This window comes from Chiloscyllium plagiosum, unplaced genomic scaffold (assembly GCF_037043375.1).
Source record: "Chiloscyllium plagiosum isolate Xiang-an unplaced genomic scaffold, Cpla_swu_hap1 HiC_scaffold_45, whole genome shotgun sequence".
Lineage (NCBI taxonomy): Eukaryota > Metazoa > Chordata > Chondrichthyes > Orectolobiformes > Hemiscylliidae > Chiloscyllium > Chiloscyllium plagiosum.
Genome location: NW_028270183.1, coordinates 19,383,867 through 19,406,902, shown reverse-complemented (window position 1 = coordinate 19,406,902; position 23,036 = coordinate 19,383,867). Strand labels below are relative to the sequence as shown.

Genomic DNA, 23,036 nt, shown 5'->3' with positions numbered 1-23,036 from the left:
ATCCCTTACTCCCTGCTACATTGTTACTCCAGTCAGTGGATCCCTCACTCCCCGCTACATTACCACTCCAGTCACTAGATCCCTCACTCCCTGCTATATTGTTACTCCAGTCACCGGATCCCTCACTCTCTGCTACATTGTTACTCCAGACACCGAATCCCTCACTCCCTGCTACATTGCTACTCCAGTCACCGGATCCCTCACTCCCTGCTACATTATTACTCCAGTCACTTGATCCATCACACTCCGCTACATTGTTAATCTAGACATCAGATTCCTCCCTCCCCGCTACATTGCTACTGCAGTCATCGGATCCCTCACTCCAGTCACTGGATCCATCACTCCCTGCTACATTGTTACTCTAGACATCGGAACCCTCCCTTCCTGCTACATTGCTACTCCAGTCACCGGATCCCTCACTCCCTGCTACATTGTTACTCCAGTCACCGGATCCCTCACTCAACACTACAACGCTACTCCAGACACCGGATCCCTCACTCCCTGCTACAGTGTTACTCCAGTCACCGGATCCCTCACTCCACACTACATTGCTACTCCAGACACCGGATCCCTCACTCCCTGCTACATTGCTACTCCAGACACTGGATCCCTCACTCCACACTACATTTCTACTCCAGACACCGGATCACTCACTCCCTGCTACATTGTCACTCCAGTCACCAGATCCCTCACTCCCTGCTACATTGCTACTCCATACACCGGATGACTTACTCTCGCTACATTGTTACTCCAGACACCAGATCCCTCACTCCCTGCTAGATTGCTACTCCACACACCAGATCACTTACTCCCGCTAAATTGTTACTCCAGACCCAGATCCCTCACTCCTTGCTACATTGTTACTCCAGTCACCGGATCCCTCACTCCCTGCTACATTGTTACTCAAGTCACCGGATCCCTCACTCCCTGCTACATTACTACTCCAGACACTGGATCCCTCACTCCACACTACATTGCTACTCCAGACACCGGATCACTCACTCCCTGCTACATTGTCACTCCAGTCACCAGATCCCTCACTCCCTGCTACATTGCTACTCCATACACCGGATGACTTACTCTCGCTACATTGTTACTCCAGACACCAAATCCCTCACTCCCTGCTACATTGCTACTCCACACACCAGATCACTTACTCCCGCTAAATTGTTACTCCAGACCCAGATCCCTCACTCCTTGCTACATTGTTACTCCAGTCACCGGATCCCTCACTCCCTGCTACATTGTTACTCAAGTCACCGGATCCCTCACTCCCTGCTACATTGCTACTACAGTTACTAGATCCCTCACTCCCCGCTATATTGCTAATACAGTCACTAGTTCCCTCACTCCCCGCTACATTGCTAATACAGTCACTAGATCCCTCACTCGCTGCTACATTGTTACTCCAGTCACCGGATCGCTTACTTCCGCTACATTGTTACTCCAGACACTGGATCCCAACACTCCTTGCTACATTGTTACTCCAGACACCGGATCCCTCACTCACTGCTACATTGCTACTCCAGACAACGGATCCCTCACTCCCTGCTACATTGTTACTCCAGTCACCGGATCCCTCACTCCCAAATACATTGCTGTTCCAGTTACTCCAATCACCAGATCCCTCACTCCCTGCTACATTGTTACGCCAGACACCGGATCCCTCACTCCCTGCTACCTTGTTACTCCAGTCAACAGATCCCTCACTCCCTGCTACATTGTTATTCCAGGCACCGGATCCCTCACTCCCTGTTACATTGTTACTCCAGTCACCGGATCCCTCACTCCCCACTACATTGCTACGCCAGACACCGGATCCCTCACTCCCTGCTACACTGTTACTCCAGTCACCTGATTCCTCACTCCCAACGACATTGCTGTTCCAGTTTCCAGACTCCTTACTGCCTGCAACATTGCTACCCTAGTTATCAGATCCCAGTCACTCCCTGCTACATTGTTACTGCAGTCAGTGGATCCCTCACTCCCATTACATTACCACTCCAGTCACCAGATCCCTCATGCCCTGCTACATTGCTACTCCAGTTACCAGATCCCTCACTCCCTGCTACATTGTTACTGCAGTCACCAGGTCCAACACTCCCTGATACATTGTTATTCTGGACACCGGATCCCTCACTCCCAGCTACATTGCTACTCCAGACACCCAATCACTCACTCCCTGCTTCATTGTTACTCCAGTCACCGGATCCCTCATTCCCTGCGACATTGCTAATACAGTCACAAGATCCCTCACTCGCTGCTACATTGTTACTCCAGTCACCGGATCGCTTACTTCCGCTACATTGTTACTCCAGACACTGGATCTCAACACTCCCTGCTACATTGCTACTCCAGACACCAGATCCCTCACTCCCCGCTACATTGCTACTCCAGACAATGGATCCCTCACTCCCTGCTACATTGTTACTCCAGTCACCGGATCCCTCACTCCCAAATACATTGCTGTTCCAGTTACTCCAGTCACCAGATCCCTCACTCCCTGCTACATTGTTACGCCAGACACCGGATCCCTCACTCCCTGCTACATTGTTACTCCAGTCACCGGATCCCTCACTCCCCACTACATTGCTACTCCAGACACCGGATCCCTCACTCCCTGCTACATTGTTACTCCAGTCACATGATCCCTCACTCCCAACGATATTGCTGTTCCAGTTACCAGACTCCTTACTGCCTGCAACATTGCTACCCTAGTTATCAGATCCCTCACTCCATGCTACATTGTTACTCCAGTCATCAGATCCCAGTCACTCCCTGCTACATTGTTACTGCAGTCAGTGGATCCCTCACTCCCGTTACATTACCACTCCAGTCACCAGATCCCTCATGCCCTGCTACATTGCTACTCCAGTCACCAGATCCCTCACTCCCTGCTACATTGTTACTCCAGTCACCGGATCCCTCACTCCCCACTACATTGCTACTCCAGACACCGGATCCCTCACTCCCTGCTACATTGTTACTCCAGTCACATGATCCCTCACTCCCAACGATATTGCTGTTCCAGTTACCAGACTCCTTACTGCCTGCAACATTGCTACCCTAGTTATCAGATCCCTCACTCCATGCTACATTGCTACTCCAGTCACCGGATCCCTCACTCCTTGCTACATTGTTACTCAAGTCACCGGATCCCTCACTCCTTGCTACATTGTTACTCAAGTCACCGGATCCCTCACTCCCTGCTACATTGCTACTACAGTCACTAGATCCCTCACTTCTCGCTACATTGCTAATCCAGTCACCGGATCTCAACACTCCCTGCTACATTGTTACTCCAGTCACCGGATCGTTTACTTCCGCTACATTGTTACTCCAGACACCGGACCCCAACACTCCTTGCTACATTGTTACTCCAGACAGCGGATCCCTCACTCACTGCTACATTGCTACTCCAGTCACCAGATCCCTCACTCCATGCTACATTGCTACTCCAGACACCAGATTCCTCACTCCCAGCTACATTGTTACTCCAGTCACCGGATCCATCACTCCCCGCTACATTGCTACTCCAGACAATGGATCCCTCACTCCCTGCTACATTGCTACTCCAGTCACCGGATCCCTCACTCCCAAATACATTGCTGTTCCAGTTACTCCAATCACCAGGTCTCTCACTCCCTGCTACATTGTTATGCCAGACACTGGATCCCTCACTCCCTGCTACCTTGTTACTCCAGTCAACAGACCCCTCACTCCCTGCTACATTGTTACGCCAGGCACCGGATCCCTCACTCCCCGCTAAATTGCTACTGCAGTCACCAGATCCCTCACTCCCAAATACATTGCTGTTCCAGTTACTCCAGTCACCAGATCCATCACTCCCTGCTACATTGTTACGCCAGACACCGGATCCCTCACTCCCTGCTACCTTGTTACTCCAGTCAACAGATCCCTCACTCCCTGCTACATTGTTATTCCAGGCACCGGATCCCTCACTCCCTGTTACATTGTTACTCCAGTCACCGGATCCCTCACTCCCCACTACATTGCTACGCCAGACACCGGATCCCTCACTCCCTGCTACACTGTTACTCCAGTCACCTGATTCCTCACTCCCAACGACATTGCTGTTCCAGTTTCCATACTCCTTACTGCCTGCAACATTGCTACCCTAGTTATCAGATCCCAGTCACTCCCTGCTACATTGTTACTGCAGTCAGTGGATCCCTCACTCCCATTACATTACCACTCCAGTCACCAGATCCCTCATGCCCTGCTACATTGCTACTCCAGTTACCAGATCCCTCACTCCCTGCTACATTGTTACTGCAGTCACCAGGTCCAACACTCCCTGATACATTGTTATTCTGGACACCGGATCCCTCACTCCCAGCTACATTGCTACTCCAGACACCCAATCACTCACTCCCTGCTTCATTGTTACTCCAGTCACCGGATCCCTCATTCCCTGCGACATTGCTAATACAGTCACAAGATCCCTCACTCGCTGCTACATTGTTACTCCAGTCACCGGATCGCTTACTTCCGCTACATTGTTACTCCAGACACTGGATCTCAACACTCCCTGCTACATTGCTACTCCAGACACCAGATCCCTCACTCCCCGCTACATTGCTACTCCAGACAATGGATCCCTCACTCCCTGCTACATTGTTACTCCAGTCACCGGATCCCTCACTCCCAAATACATTGCTGTTCCAGTTACTCCAGTCACCAGATCCCTCACTCCCTGCTACATTGTTACGCCAGACACCGGATCCCTCACTCCCTGCTACATTGTTACTCCAGTCACCGGATCCCTCACTCCCCACTACATTGCTACTCCAGACACCGGATCCCTCACTCCCTGCTACATTGTTACTCCAGTCACATGATCCCTCACTCCCAACGATATTGCTGTTCCAGTTACCAGACTCCTTACTGCCTGCAACATTGCTACCCTAGTTATCAGATCCCTCACTCCATGCTACATTGTTACTCCAGTCATCAGATCCCAGTCACTCCCTGCTACATTGTTACTGCAGTCAGTGGATCCCTCACTCCCGTTACATTACCACTCCAGTCACCAGATCCCTCATGCCCTGCTACATTGCTACTCCAGTCACCAGATCCCTCACTCCCTGCTACATTGTTACTCCAGTCACCGGATCCCTCACTCCCCACTACATTGCTACTCCAGACACCGGATCCCTCACTCCCTGCTACATTGTTACTCCAGTCACATGATCCCTCACTCCCAACGATATTGCTGTTCCAGTTACCAGACTCCTTACTGCCTGCAACATTGCTACCCTAGTTATCAGATCCCTCACTCCATGCTACATTGCTACTCCAGTCACCGGATCCCTCACTCCTTGCTACATTGTTACTCAAGTCACCGGATCCCTCACTCCCTGCTACATTGCTACTACAGTCACTAGATCCCTCACTCCCCGCTACATTGCTAATCCAGTCACCGGATCTCAACACTCCCTGCTACATTGTTACTCCAGTCACCGGATCGTTTACTTCCGCTACATTGTTACTCCAGACACCGGACCCCAACACTCCTTGCTACATTGTTACTCCAGACAGCGGATCCCTCACTCACTGCTACATTGCTACTCCAGTCACCAGATCCCTCACTCCATGCTACATTGCTACTCCAGACACCAGATTCCTCACTCCCAGCTACATTGTTACTCCAGTCACCGGATCCATCACTCCCCGCTACATTGCTACTCCAGACAATGGATCCCTCACTCCCTGCTACATTGCTACTCCAGTCACCGGATCCCTCACTCCCAAATACATTGCTGTTCCAGTTACTCCAATCACCAGGTCTCTCACTCCCTGCTACATTGTTATGCCTGACACCGGATCCCTCACTCCCTGCTACATTGTTACTCCAGTCACCGGATCGCTTACTTCCGCTACATTGTTACTCCAGACACTGGATCTCAACACTCCCTGCTACATTGCTACTCCAGACACCAGATCCCTCACTCCCCGCTACATTGCTACTCCAGACAACGGATCCCTCACTCCCTGCTACATTGTTACTCCAGTCACCGGATCCCTCACTCCCAAATACATTGCTGTTCCAGTTACTCCAGTCACCAGATCCCTCACTCCCTGCTACATTGTTACGCCAGACACCGGATCCCTCACTCTCTGCTACATTGTTACTCCAGTCACCGGATCCCTCACTCCCCACTACATTGCTACTCCAGACACCGGATCCCTCACTCCCTGCTACACTGTTACTCCAGTCACCTGATCCCTCACTCCCAACGACATTGCTGTTCCAGTTACCAGACTCCTTACTGCCTGCAACATTGCTACCCTAGTTATCAGATCCCTCACTCCATGCTACATTGTTACTCCAGTCATCAGATCCCAGTCACTCCCTGCTACATTGTTACTGCAGTCAGTGGATCCCTCACTCCCGTTACATTACCACTCCAGTCACCAGATCCCTCATGCCCTGCTACATTGCTACTCCAGTCACCAGATCCCTCACTCCCTGCTACATTGTTACTCCAGTCACCGGATCCCTCACTCCCCACTACATTGCTACTCCAGACACCGGATCCCTCACTCCCTGCTACATTGTTACTCCAGTCACATGATCCCTCACTCCCAACGATATTGCTGTTCCAGTTACCAGACTCCTTACTGCCTGCAACATTGCTACCCTAGTTATCAGATCCCTCACTCCATGCTACATTGCTACTCCAGTCACCGGATCCCTCACTCCTTGCTACATTGTTACTCAAGTCACCGGATCCCTCACTCCCTGCTACATTGCTACTACAGTCACTAGATCCCTCACTCCCCGCTACATTGCTAATCCAGTCACCGGATCTCAACACTCCCTGCTACATTGTTACTCCAGTCACCGGATCGTTTACTTCCGCTACATTGTTACTCCAGACACCGGACCCCAACACTCCTTGCTACATTGTTACTCCAGACAGCGGATCCCTCACTCACTGCTACATTGCTACTCCAGTCACCAGATCCCTCACTCCATGCTACATTGCTACTCCAGACACCAGATTCCTCACTCCCAGCTACATTGTTACTCCAGTCACCGGATCCATCACTCCCCGCTACATTGCTACTCCAGACAACGGATCCCTCACTCCCTGCTACATTGCTACTCCAGTCACCGGATCCCTCACTCCCAAATACATTGCTGTTCCAGTTACTCCAATCACCAGGTCTCTCACTCCCTGCTACATTGTTATGCCAGACACCGGATCCCTCACTCCCTGCTACCTTGTTACTCCAGTCAACAGACCCCTCACTCCCTGCTACATTGTTACGCCAGGCACCGGATCCCTCACTCCCCGCTAAATTGCTACTGCAGTCACCAGATCCCTCACTCCCAAATACATTGCTGTTCCAGTTACTCCAGTCACCAGATCCATCACTCCCTGCTACATTGTTACGCCAGACACCGGATCCCTCGCTCCCTGCTACCTTGTTACTCCAGTCAACAGACCCCTCACTCCCTGCTACATTGTTACTCCAGACACCGGATCCCTCACTCCCTGCTACATTGTTACTCCAGTCACCGGATCCCTCACTCCCCACTACATTGCTACTCCAGACACTGGATCCCTCACTCCCTGCTACATTGTTACTCCAGTCACCTGATCCCTCACTCCCAACGACATTGCTGTTCCAGTTACCAGACTCCTTACTGCCTGCAACATTGCTACCCTAGTTATCAGATCCCTCACTCCCTGCTACATTGTTACTTCAGACAACGGATCCCTCACTCCATGCTACATTGTTACTCCAGTCATCAGATCCCAGTCACTCCCTGCTACATTGTTGCTGCACTCAGTGGATCCCTCACTCCCGTTACATTACCACTCCAGTCACCAGATACCTCATGCCCTGCTACATTGCTACTCCAGTCACCAGATCCCTCACTCCCTGCTACATTGTTACTCCAGTTTCCAGATCCCTCACTCCCTGCTACATTGTTACTGCAGTCACCGGGTCCAACACTCCCTGATACATTGTTATTCTGGACACCGGATCCCTCACTCCCAGCTACATTGCTACTCCAGACACCAAATCACTCACTCCCTGTTGCATTGTTACTCCAGTCACTGGATCCCTCATTCCCTGCTACATTGCAACTTCAGACACCAGATCCCTCACTCCCTGCTGCATTGTTACTCCAGACACCGGATCCCTCACTCCTGCTACATTGCAACTCCAGACACCGGAACCCTCACTCCCTGCTACATTGTTACTCCAGACACCGGATCCCTCACTCCCCACTACATTACTACTCCAATTACCAGATCCCTCACTCCCTGCTACTTTGTTACTCCAGTCACCGGATCCGTCACGCCCTGCTACATTGCTACTACAGTTACAAGATCCCTCACTCCCCGCTACATTGCTAATACAGTCACTAGATCCCTCACTCCCCGCTACATTGCTAATACAGTCACTAGATCCCTCACTCGCTGCTACATTGCAGCTCCAGTCACCAGATCCCTCACTCCCTGCTACATTGTTACTCCAGCCACCGGATCCCTCACTCCCTGCTACATTGCTACTACAGTTACTAGATCCATCACTCCCCGCTACATTGCTAATACAGTCACTAGATCCCTCACTCCCCGCTACATTGCTAATACAGTCACTAGATCCCTCACTCCCCGCTACATTGCTAATACAGTCACTAGATCCCTCACTCCCCGCTACATTGCTAATACAGTCACTAGATCCCTCACTCCCCGCTACATTGCTCGTCCAGTCACCGGAATCCCAACACTCCCTGCTACATTGTTACTCCAGTCACCGGATCGCTTACTTCCGCTACATTGTTACTCCAGACACCGGATCCCTCACTCCCTGCTACATTGTTACTCCAGACACCGGATCCCTCATTCCATGCTACATTGCTACTTCAGACACCAGATCCCTCACTCCATGCTACATTGCTACTCCAGACACCAGATCCCTCACTCCCTGCTACATTGTTACTGCAGACACCGGATCCCTCACTCACTGCTACATTGTTACTCCAGACACCGGATCCCTCACTCCCTGCTACATTGTTACTCCAGACACCGGATCCCTCATTCCATGCTACATTGCTACTTCAGACACCAGATCCCTCACTCCATGCTACATTGCTACTCCAGACACCAGATCCCTCACTCCCTGCTACATTGTTACTGCAGACACCGGATCCCTCACTCACTGCTACATTGTTACTCCAGACACCGGAATCCCAACACTCCCTGCTACATTGTTACTCCAGTCACCGGATCGCTTACTTCCGCTACATTGTTACTCCAGACACCGGATCCCTCACTCCCTGCTACATTGTTACTCCAGACACCGGATCCCTCATTCCATGCTACATTGCTACTTCAGACACCAGATCCCTCACTCCATGCTACATTGCTACTCCAGACACCAGATCCCTCACTCCCTGCTACATTGTTACTGCAGACACCGGATCCCTCACTCACTGCTACATTGTTACTCCAGACACCGGATCCCTCACTCCCTGCTACATTGTTACTCCAGACACCGGATCCCTCATTCCATGCTACATTGCTACTTCAGACACCAGATCCCTCACTCCATGCTACGTTGCTACTCCAGTCACCGGATCCCTCACTCCCCGCTACATTGTTACTCCAGTCACCGGATCCCTCATTCCCAAATACATTGCTCTTCCAGTTACTCCAGTCACCAGATCCCTACTCCCTGCTACATCTTTTACGCCAGACACCGGATCCCTCACTCCCTGCTAACTTGTTACTCCAGTCAACAGACCCCTCACTCACCACTACAATGTTACGCCAGACACCGGATCCCTCACTCCCTGCTACATTGTTACTCCAGTCACCGGATCCCTCACTCCCTGCTACATTGTTACTGCAGTCAGTGGATCCCTCACTCCCATTACATTACCACTCCAGTCACCAGATCCCTCATGCCCTGCTACATTAGATTAGATTACATTACAGCGTGGAAACAGGCCCTTCGGCCCAACAAGCCCACACCGACCCGCCGAAGCGCAACCCACCCATACCCCTACACTTACCCCTTACCTAACACTACGGGCAATTTAGCATGGCCAATTCACCTGACCTGCACATCTTTTGGACTGTGGGAGGAAACCGGAGCACCCGGAGGAAACCCACACAGACACATCCCTCACTCCCTGCTACATTGTTACTCCAGTCACCGGATCCCTCACTCTATGCGACATTGTTACTCCCGACACCGGATCCCCCACTCCATGCTACATTGTTACTCCAGTCACCAGATCCCTCAGTCCCTGCTACATTGTTACTACAGTCACCGGATCCCTCACTCCCCGCTACATTGTTACTACACTCACCGGATCTCTCACTCCCTGTTACATTGCTACTACTGTCACTGGATCCCTCACTCCCTGCTACATTTTTACTACAGTCACCGGATCCCTCACTCCCTGCTACATTGCTACTACAGACACCGGATCCCACACTCCCGCTATATTGCTATTCCAGTCACCGGATCCCTCACTCCCTGCTACATTGTTACTCCAGTCACCGGATCTCTCACTCCCGCTACATTGCTACTACAGTCAACGGATCCCTCACTCCCTGCTACATTGCCAATCCAGACACCCGGTCCTTCACTCCCTGCTACATTGTTACTCCAGTCACTGGATCCCAACACGCCCTGCTACATTGTTACTCTAGTCACCAGATCCCTCACTCCCTGCTACATTGTTACTCCAGTCACCGGATCCCACACTCGCGCTACATTGCTACTCCAGTCACCGGATCCCTCACTCCCTGCTACATTGTTACTCCAGACACCGGAACCCTCACTCCATGCTACATTTTAATTCCAGTCACCGGATCCCTCACTCCCTGCTACCTTGTTACTCCAGTCACCGGATCCCTCACTCCCTGCTACGTTGTTACTACAGTCACCAGATCCCTCACTCCCTGCTACATTGTTACTACAGTGACCGGATCCCTCACTCCCTGCTACATTGCTACCCCAGTCACCAGATCCCTCACTCCCTGCTACGTTGTTACTACAGTCACCAGATCCCTCACTCCCTGCTACATTGCTACGACAATCACCGGATCCCTCACTCCCTGCTACATTGTTACTCCAGTCACCGGATCCCACACTCGCGCTACATTGCTACTCCAGTCACCGGATCCCTCACTCCCTGCTACATTGTTACTCCAGAGACCGGATCCCTCACTCCCTGCTACATTGCTACTCCTGTCACCGGATCCCTCACTCTCTGCTACATTGTTACTCCAGACACCGGATCCCTCGCTCCATGTCACATTGGTACTCCAGTCACCGGATCCCTCGCTCCCGGCTACATTTTTATTCCAGTCACCGGATCCCTCACTCCCTGCTACATTGTTACTACAGTGACCGGATCCCTCACTCCCTGTTACATTGTTGCTCCAGTCACCAGATCCCTCACTCCCTGCTACATTGCTACTCCAGTCATCGGATCCCTCACTCCCTGCTACATTGTTACTACAGTCACTGGATCCCTCACTCGCGCTACATTGCAACTCCAGTCACCAGATCCCTCCAGTCACCGGATCGCTTACTCTCCACTCCTTTGCTACGCCAGTCACTGGACCCCTCACTCCACATTATAATGTTACTCCAGTCACCGGATCCCTCACTCCCTGCTACATTGCCACACCAGACACCGGATCCCTCACTCCCTGCTACATTGCCACACCAGACACCGGATCCCTCACTCCCTGCTACATTGCCACACCAGACACAGGATCCCTCACTCCCAGCTACGTTTTTATTCCAGACATCGGATCCCTCACTCCCACGACATTGCAACTCAAGACACTGGATCCCTCACTCCCCATTACATTGCTTCTCCCGTCAGTAGATCCCTCAGGCAGTGAGTGCATGTGCAAACAGAACATTAAGTAACCAGTGAGGTGTTCCTTTGTAATATCGGGCTGGCTTCATTCACTGCAGGTTTCACATTGCATTGGGAACATTCAACTTCCTGAGACAAGAAAGGGGACCGAAATATTGAAGATAAATTAAAGTTTTAGAAAAACATACCTCACTTTCTTAAAATATGGGACGTCTGTACTGAGCATTGAAAACTTGCCAATCAACTTCCACACAGTGATGATGAAGAACACTGCATTAATCTGCAATTAAGAACATCAGTGCCTGAGACACTCAAACATTTAGCCCTTAAAGCACACTCTGCTATGTAATACCACTGTCTCACTCATTGCCTTTATCTCTCCAAGATGCACTGAATTCGGTTTCTCACTGCTGACCTGTCAGACTGTTAACATGCTTGGGACAAGTCGAAGCTGATTACATTGAACTTACCCCAATAATTGCACAGACTGGTGCCAGGAAAGCCCAGATAAATCCAGAGGTGAGAGTCAACCAGCAACTTGAAGGGAAAGGAAAGTTAGAAATGATTCTCATTGTACAAACTAAATATTCACTGATGGTTTTGTCAGAGAATAAAGCTTCTGCTTTAACTGTTTAGTGCAAACACACACACATTCTCTCTCACACACACACGCACACTCTCTCACACTCACTCACACACACATTCTCTCTCACACACATTCTCTCTCACACTCTCTCACACACACACACTCTCCCACACTCTCACACACACATTCTCTCTCACACTCACACACGCACACATTCTCTCACACACACACACATTCTCTCTCACACTCTCACACACACACATTCTCTCTTACACTCTCACATGCACACATTCTCTCTCACACTCACACACACATTCTCTCTCACACTCTCACATACACGCACATTCTCTCTCATACTCTCACACACACATTCTCTCTCACACGCACACATTCTCTCGCACACTCTCACATACACACACATTCTCTCACGCACACATATTCTCTCTCACATGCACACATTTTCTCACACTCTCATACACACACACATTCTCTCTCACACTCACACACACTCTCACACACACACATTCTCTCTCACACTCTTACACACGCACACATTCTCTCTCACACTCACACACACATTCTCACACTCTCACACACATGCACATTCTCTCTTACACTCTCACACGCACACATTCTCTCTCACACTCTTACACACACATTCTCTCTCACACTCTCACATACACACACATTCTCTCTCACACTCGCACACACATTCTCTCTCACTCTCACACACACACATTCTCTCTCACACTCGCACACACATTCTCTCACACACACTCTCTCTCACACTCTCACACACACACACATTCTTTCTCACACTCTCACACACACATTCTCTCTCACATGCACACATTTTCTCACGCTCTCATATACACACACATTCTCTCTCACACTCGCACACACACACATTCTCTCTCACACTCTCACATACACACACATTCTCTCTCACACTCTCACACATGCGCACACTCTCACATACACACACATTCTCTCACACTCTCATACACACACATTCTCGCTCACACTCACACATGCGCACACTCTCACACACACACATTCTCTCTCACACTCTTACACACGCACACACTCTCTCTCACAATCTCACACACACACAAACATTCTCTCTCACACTCTCACATACACACATATTCTCTCTCACACTCTCACACACACTCTCTCTCACACACACACACACATCTTCTCTCACACTCACACACACACATCTTCTCTCACACTCACACACACATTCTCTCTCACACTCTCACATACACACACATTCTCTCTCACACTCTCACACACACACTCTCTCTCACAATCTCACACACACACAAACATTCTCTCTCACACTCTCTCACACACAATGTCTCTCACACACACATTCTCTCTCACACCCACACACATTCTTTCTCACACTCTCACACACACTCTCTCTCACACCCTCACACACACACATTCTTTCTCACACTCTCACACACACATTCTCTCTCATACATACACACTCTCTCTCACACTCACACACACACATTCTCTCTCATACACACACACGCACACATATTCTCTCCCACACTCACACACGCACACACTCTCACACACTCACACATTCTCTCTCACACTCTTACACCCGCACACATTCTCTCTCACACTCTCACACACGCACACACTCTCACACACATACACATTCACTCTCACGCACACACATCTTCTCTCACACTCACACACACACATTCTCTCTCACACTCTCACATACACACACATTCTCTCTCACACTCTCACACACACACACTCTCTCTCACAATCTCACACACACACAAACATTCTCTCTCACACTCTCACACACAATCTGTCTCACACGCACACATTCTCTCTCACACTCTCACACAAACACACATTCTCTCGCACACTCTCGCACACACACTCTCTCACACTCTCACACACACACATTCTCTCTCACACTCACACACACACACACTCTCACACATGCACATATTCTATCTCACACACACATTCTCTCTTACACTCTCACACACACATTCTCTCTCACACTCTCACACACACGCACACTTTCTCACACACACACACACGTTCTCTCTCACACACGCACACATTCTATTTCACACTCGCACACACACACATTTTCTCTTACACTCTCACACACACACACTCTCTCACACTCTCACACACACATTCTCTCACACTCACACACACACTCTATCTCACACTCACACACACTCTCTCTCTCACACTCTCACATACACACACATTCTCTCTCACACTTCACACACACACACATTCTCTCTCACACTCTCACACACACATTCTCTTTCACACGCACACATTCTCTCTCACACTCTCACACACACATTCTCTCTCACACTTCACACACCCACACATTCTCTCACACACACACACATTCTCTCTCACACACACATTCTCTCACACACGCACACATTGTCTCACACTCTCTCACACACACACATTCTCTCTTACACTCTCACACACACACACTCGCATACACACATTCACTCTCACACACGCACACATACACACACTTTCACATACACACACATTCTCTCTCACACTCTCACACACACATTCTCTCACACTTCACACACCCACACATTCTCTCACACACACACACATTCTCTCTCACACACACATTCTCTCACACACGCACACATTGTCTCACACTCTCTCACACACACACATTCTCTCTTACACTCTCACACACACACTCGCATACACACATTCACTCTCACACACGCACATATACACACACTTTCACATACACACACATTCTCTCTCACACTCTCACACACACATTCTCTCTCACACACACACATTCTCTGTCACACTCTCTCACACACACATTCTCTATCACACTCTCACACACACACTCACACTCTCGCACACACACATTCTCTCTCACACTCTCTCACACACACATTCTCTCGCACACGCACACATTCTCTCACACTCACACACACATTCTCACTCACACTCACACATGCACACACTCTCACACACATATTCTCTCTCACATTCTCACACACGCACACATTCTCTCTCACTCTCACACACACACACACTCTCTCACACACACATTCTCTCTCACACTCACACACGCACACTCGCACACACACATTCTCTCTCGCACTCTCACACGCACACATTCTCTCTCACACTCTCACACACACACACACATTCTCTCTCACACTCTCACACACGCACACATTCTCTCTCACACCCCCACACACACACATTCTCTCTCACGCTCTCACACACGCACACATTCTCTCTCACACTCTCACACACACACATTCTCTCTCACACTCTCACACACATTCTCTCTCACACTCTCACACATGCACACATTCTCTCTCACACTCACACACACGCACACATTCTCTCTCACACTCTCACACACACACACACACACACATTCTCTCTCACACTCTCACACACACACTCTCTCTCTCACACTCACACACACATTCTCTCTCACACTCTCACACACACACGCACACTTCTCTCTCACACTCTCTCACACACACACACTCTCACAAGCACAGTTTCTCAGCCTCACATGCATGATCTCTCTCACACAAACTGTCTCTCATAAACACACATAAGCTCTTTCATAAAATCTCTCTCACACACTGTCTCTATCTTTGACACTCTTCCTCACGAACACACTCTCACCCCCATAATCCCTCACTCACACAAACTGTCTCTCACAAACACACGCTCCCTCATGTTCACACACTCTTACACAATCTCTCACCAACACACTCTCTTGCAGGCACACAATTTTACTCACAGACACAACCTCCAGCTCTCACACACAATTTCTGACACACACTGTCTCGTTCTCTCTCTCACACACGCACACACAACCTCTCTCCCATTCTCACGGTCTCTCTCTCTCTCTCCCTCACACACTCTCACACTCACTCCCTCTCACATAACAAAGCACATAGAATAATGTAGCCCAGACACCTTCAGCCCACCATGTATGTGCTAACCATGATGTCATTCTAAACTATCCAATCTGCCTGCACATGGTTGCTCAATGTGCTAGCCCATCATTAAAGGGGTAAAAGAAAATCAGATGTTTTCCAATAACAACTTCAACCAATCTTCCAAAATCTCATCAGTCAGATGTCAACAGCCAGCCAGTGATTGGGTGAGCAGATCCCCCGTGACTGCAGCGGATGGAAGAATCGAATCCCTTCTGTAATCTGTACAATATTCTTTCTTCAAAGAGGCTAACAACTGGAAGATAGATCCCTTCCTTAAAGACAATGTTTCACTCAAGTGATATCCTCATGAATGAGCCAAGTTACACTTACTACGTTTTGGTCCCATAAGCGTTCACGTCAATCGCTGTTGTCGTGACGACAATGACTAAAGGGAGGCCATAGCCAGTGAGGTACAGGTATTTCCGCTGCAGACTCCTGGAGTGGAAGACTTTCACCACCATGAGGTAAAGCTGAACTCCTTCCAGAAGCATCCAGGCAAAACAGGCCAAGAAGAGGTAGTGAAGTAATATGGCGACGATCTTACACGCAATCTGAAAGAGTCACGTGCTTTAAGAAAGGGTGAGATCAACCTCGAAATGACCGACCACCATTCATTCAGAGCAAAAAACCAGATGGAAAATCGAAAGAACTGCGGGTGCTGGAAATCAGAGACGAAAGCAGAAACGGGTGGAGAAGCTCAGCAGGTCTGGCAGTATATGAGGAGAGAAATCAGAGTTAACGTTTCAGTGACTCGTGATTTATGGCTAGCACAAGGGGGCATAGCTTTAAACTGAGGGGTGATAGATATAGGACAGATGTCAGAGGGAGGTTCTTTACTCAGAGAATAGTGGGGGTGTGGAACACCCTGCCTGCAACAGGAGTAGACTCACCAACTTTAAGGGTATTTAAATGGGCACTGGATAGACATACGGATGAATATGGAATTGTGTAGGATTAATAGGCCTCAGACTGGTTCCACAGGTCGGCAGAGCATTGAGGGCCGAAGGGCCTGTACTGTGCTGTTATGTTCTCTGTTCTATGTCCGATTACCCAGAACTCAAATTCCACTTTGATTTCCAGTTGGCGTGAAGTTACTTTTTTATTCATTCATGGGACCAGGGCATCATGAGGTAAACATTTATTGCCCTTCCCTAATTACCCAGGGGGCAGTTCAGCATCAACCACATTGGCTGTGGGTCTGGAGTCACTTGTAGGCCAGACCAGGTAAGGATAATAGACAATAGACAATAGGTGCAGGAGTAGGCCATTCTGCCCTTCGAGCCTGCACCACCATTCAATATGATCATGGCTGATCATCCTTAATCAGTATCCTGTTCCTGCCTTATCTCCATAACCCTCCATTCCACTATCCTTGAGAGCTCTATCCAACTCTTTCTTAAATGAATCCAGAGACTGGGCCTCCACTGCCCTCTGGGGCAGAGCATTCCACACAGCCACCACTCTCTGGGTGAAGAAGTTTCTCCTCATCTCTGTCCTAAATGGTCTACCCCGTATTTTTAAGCTGTGTCCTCTGGTTCGGCACTCACCCATCAGCGGAAACATGTTTCCTGCCTCCAGAGTGTCCAATCCTTTAATAATCTTATATGTCTCAATCAGATCCCCTCTCAGTCTTCTAAACTCAAGGGTATACAAGCCCAGTCGCTTCAGTCTTTCAGCGTAAGGTAGTCCCGCCATTCCAGGAATTGACCACGTGAACCTACGTTGCACTCCCTCAATAGCCAGAATGTCTTTCCTCAAATTTGGAGACCAGAAGAATGGCAGTTTTCTTCCTTCAATAGGGTTTTCGCGACAATCAGCACATTGTTATCATTGAGAATCTTAATTCCAGACCTATGTTTTTTAAAATAGAGAATTCAAATACCACCATCTGCTGATTCTAATGATCACAATTGTTGATTGTAAAAATTCATCTCCTTCACTAAAGTCCTTTAGGGTAGGAAATCTGCCATCCTTGCCTGGTCTGGCCTACATGTGACTCCAGACCCACAGCCATGCGGTTGACTCTTCACTGCCCTCAGGACAATTAGGGAAGGGGCAATAAATGCCAGGCCGAGTCAGGGGCACCCTGCTGTGAACAACTTCCCCGCAGTCCAGGTTTGAGTGTCTCTCGCTGAGGTGTTGGAATCATCCCAACAAGTCTCTACCTGACTGTGAGAGTGGCGCACTCTCGCTGTGTGCCCTCTGCCAACTCTCTGTGACCTTTCACACGGTCACCAATCTCCCTCCAAAGCAGTTCCACCCATGCTTGCCTATCGGGATATCGGATTATTCCCGAGAATCAGCAGGGAAGTTGCCTTGAGTTACCTATAAGGTCACGCACCGTATAATTCCAGATTTATTAATTGAATTTAAATTCCATTAGATGGCACACTGGGATTTGAAACTGTGTCCCCACGGCATCAGCCTGGCCGTGTGAGTTCAGGGGCATTGCCACCATCTTCCCACTAACTTCCATCACATTTTGAGTGTTCGAGGTTAAGGGATGGGCGTTGGCCAGTGTCTCGTTCAGACAGAGCCACGGGATCGTCCACCAACAATCAAAAGACAGATAATTGAATCTGTCATCCAATAGACAACCTGTGAGTGGCACGGTGGCTCAGTGGTTAGCACTGCCGCCCCACAGCACCAGGGACCCGGGTTCGATTCCAGCCTCGGGTGACTGTCTGTGTGGAGTTAGCACATTCTCCCGGGTTTCCTCTCACAGTCCAAAGATGTGCAGGTTAGATGGATTGGCTGTGGGAAATGCAGAGTTACACGGTCTGGGTGGGGTGCTCTTTGATGGGCTGAGTGGCCTGCTCCCACACACATGGGGATTCTATTCCAATGCTGCACTGGGTAGGAATAACCAGTGAAACTTGCAAATGACACTTACTGGTTCATCTTGTCTATCGCAAAACAGTGCTCCAATGCATTTATTTCCAAGTATTAGCTTTATTTTTCCTGGGTTTTCCCTCTTCCTAGAATTACCCTTGGATCAAGAGAGACTCAAGCACACCTGACCTCTATAGTGCAAGGGCTACATGCTGAGCCAATCCCACGTCTCTGTGTAAAGTCTCGGGGACTTACCTCGTTGGCGACCTGGTCAATATGAATCACAAACAGGAGTTCAGCCAGGAACAGGCTGAGGGTCAGGTGGGTATGTAAGGTGATCCGAATGTTGCTACTTGAACGACACAGGGTGAAGCTGATGAGGGAAAGCAGGAGGCAGAACAAGGACACCGCTATTCCGACATAGGTGATTTTTTGCAGGATGTTTTCTTGGGAATCCTGGTAGAGAGAAGGGAGAACAACGCAGTGAAGCAGGGAGCATCCAAACCGCAGGATGTTACCCCAGGGAGGAACTGAGCCCGGCAGCTCAGGAACCTGCCAGCCCTGTCTCCAACATTGACCTCCCTTTACACTGTGAATCATCTTGGCATTTTACAGGTAATCACCGATACGCCCTCCTCTGATCGCCTTACCTCCCAGCCACACCCCTCTCCCATTTATCTCTCAGCCCCCTTGGCTCACCCCCTCATTCCTGATGAAGAGCTCTTGCCTGAAACGTCGATTCTCCTGCTCCTCGGATGCTGCCTGACCTGCTGTGATTTTCCAGCACCACACCCTTCGACTCTGAGCTCCAGCATCTGCAGTCCTCACTTTCTCTCTGATTGTCTTACCTTGCTGACTTTGAGCTCATCCTTCAGCCCCACTCTACTTCCTCTCCAAGACCAGAGTCAATGACTCTATCTCTTCCTGGACCCCCACTCAACTGTATTGGTTTCTTCCTTATCTCAACTCTCCTCACCTCACTCGTCCCTCCTAACCCCACCTCTGACTCTTCAACTAACCCTCCAGTTTCCTGTTTCCTGTCCAGCGTGGATATTAAAGAGCTGCGATCTCTGTTTTTCACTGAATAGAACCACGGCCCATGCCCCATGATCACTCCTCTCCATCGGAGGTGAACTGGAATTGAACCCCTTTACTCCCAAGTCATAGGTGTTGCCGTGGGTGTCCCTCATGGGGTGTGTGTACCATGAGCTAGGCCCAGATAGACTTTCTTATGGACACGGTTGGCAGGGTCCCGGGTTCAATTCCAGCCTCGGGCGACTGTCTGTGTGGAGTTTGCACACTCTCTCCGTGTCTGCATGGGTTTCCTCTGGGTGCTCCAGACTCCCCCCCACAATCCATAGGTGTGCAGGTCAGGTGGATTGGCCGTGCTAAGTTGCTCTGTCACGTCTAGGGATATGTAGATGAGGTGTTTTAACCAAGCTAAGTTGCCCCATAATATCCAGGAATGTATAGTTTAGGTGGATTGGTGATGCTAAATTGCCCATAGGTTCCAGGGATGTGCAGGCTAGGTGAACTGGCAATGGGAAATTGTCTATAGTGTCCAGGGATGTGCAGGTTAGGTGGATTGGACATGTTAAATTGCCCAAAGTGTCCAGGATATGCAAGCTAGGTGGATTGGCAACGCTAAATTGCTCTGTAGTTTCCAGGGATGTGTAGATTAGATGGACTGGCCGTGCTAAATTGCCCCATAGTCTCCAGGGAAATGCAGATTAGGTGGATTTGCCGTGGGGAAATGTGGGGCTCACAGGGATTGGAAAAGGGTGGATTGGATCTTGATTATTGCTTTCCCAATACTCAGTTGGTACATTCTCAGGCAATGAATAATGCAACAGCCTAGGTTCCCCAATCCCTTGATAAGCTGTTGATTCAGAGGTATCATTTCCTGCTTATCACACGTGATGGAGAGACATTTTCACCGAATGGAGGTTGTACCGGGATTTCTGTGGGTGCCATCAGCACGGCGAAGCTGGTCAGGTGGTTACAACTGCAGACTGTTCGATTCCCTTTGGAGCTTTGAACCGTGCAACCATCTGATAACCAGCCGCTCTGGTTGGCGGCACTGGCCCAGTAGACACAGATGGGGACATTTGTCTGGTCTTTACTCTGCAGTCAGAAACAGAGAGAGAGGAAAGTTTCAGTGAGGGATTGGCACTTGACAGAGTTTTGCATCGCGTTTGTAAAATATGACCAATATTAAAATACCACAGTTCAAAAGCAGGCTGTTGATGCTCTCTGCTCATGTTCCTCTGGAGTGGAAGCGGGTCCAGGTACTCCAGCAACATCGATGTGCCCATTGCTTTCCACTTTGTGTGTGTATCACAGAGCACAGTGGGGGATTTGTACCTGCATCAGAGCTAACCGGGCCGTTCCCGGTCTATCTAGCCCAGTACCCAGTCCAGGTGCACTATCCCAGTACTTTGTACTGGCTGAGAGGGGCTGGCTGGTAATCACTCCAATGGCACAACAAATTCTCCATTAGCCTGTGAGTCCCACTGTCTCGGATGAGCAGGAATGAAGGTCTAATAGAGTCCTTACAGTGTGAAAGCAGGCCATTCAGCCCATCGAGTCCAATCCGACCCTCTGAAGAGCATCCCACCCAATCCCTGTAACCTTGCATTTCCCATGACCAACTCACCTAGCCTGAATATCCATGGACACTATGGATAATTTCCAATGGCCAACCGACCTAACCAGGCATATCCCAGGACACTATGGATAATTTCCTGTGGCTAATCCACCTAACCAGGCATATCCCTGGACACTATGGATACTTTCCCATGGCTAATCCACCTAACCTGAATATCTTTGGACTGTGGGAGGAAACCCACATAGAAACGGGGAGAATGTGCAAACTCTACACAGACAGTCACCCGAGGGTGGAATCGAACCTGGGTCCCTGGCGCTGTGAGGCAGCAGTGCTAACTGCTGAGCTACAGTGCCGCCCACTTCTGGGTCCTGGCTCAAGTGGCTACAGATCCTCAGCTGGAGAATTATAACTAAGATGGAGTGTGGTCTCCTTTCAGCTCAGCAAGGACAGCTCCTCTCTCAGTTGTACCCTCCGCCAGTTTAGCTGGGAATGAGGCACAGTGTGTTTGCCTGGGTGTCACTCGGGCATTGATGTCAGCACATGTTACAACAGGATAGTGTCTGCCTGACATGTTCAGTGTTCCCTCCTCACTCTGACCCGCTCACTGAACTGAACCCCAGAGGCTGGCAGGAGAAAGGAGGCCACATTAAGAAAATCAGCAAGTAGCCATGGGTGTCCATGTCCCCTCTAAAGCATCCTGTGTGGATGCACACTATGGTTTGGCTGTCCTAGCTCACAAAGCAACCCTGTTTTTATTGTTCATTCACAGAATGAGGGCATCACCAGCGTTTATTGGCCAGAAACCAGTTAAGACTCATAGAGGTGTAGAGATGTACAACACTGAAACAGACCCTTCACTCCAAACAGATATCCTAAACTAATCTAATCCTATTTACCAGCACTTGGCCCATATCCCTCCAAACCTTTCCTATTCATATACCCATCCAAATGCCTTTTAAATGCTGTAATTGTACCAGCCTCCACCACATCCTCTGGCAGCTGATTCCATACACGCACCAGCCTCTGTGTGAAAAAGTTGCCCCTGAGGTCTCTTTTATATCTTTCCCCTCTCACACTAAACCCATGTTCCTCTCCTACCCT

The 23,036-nt window shown here is 49.6% G+C and overlaps 1 protein-coding gene across 1 annotated transcript in view; it reads right to left on the bottom strand.

The window, feature by feature from the left end:
- The window catches only part of LOC122552353 (adhesion G protein-coupled receptor E3-like), a 100,074-nt gene that overhangs the window by 19,631 nt on the left and 57,407 nt on the right, over window positions 1-23,036 (bottom strand). Inside the window, exons 12-16 of the mRNA XM_087983182.1 lie at window positions 21,281-21,451; window positions 19,583-19,783; window positions 16,826-17,046; window positions 12,361-12,427; window positions 12,079-12,170 (exon numbers count right to left, since the gene is read on the bottom strand). Of these exons, the coding sequence (XP_087839308.1) occupies window positions 12,079-12,170; window positions 12,361-12,427; window positions 16,826-17,046; window positions 19,583-19,783; window positions 21,281-21,451 (752 nt within the window). The remainder of the gene's footprint in view (window positions 1-12,078; window positions 12,171-12,360; window positions 12,428-16,825; window positions 17,047-19,582; window positions 19,784-21,280; window positions 21,452-23,036) is intronic.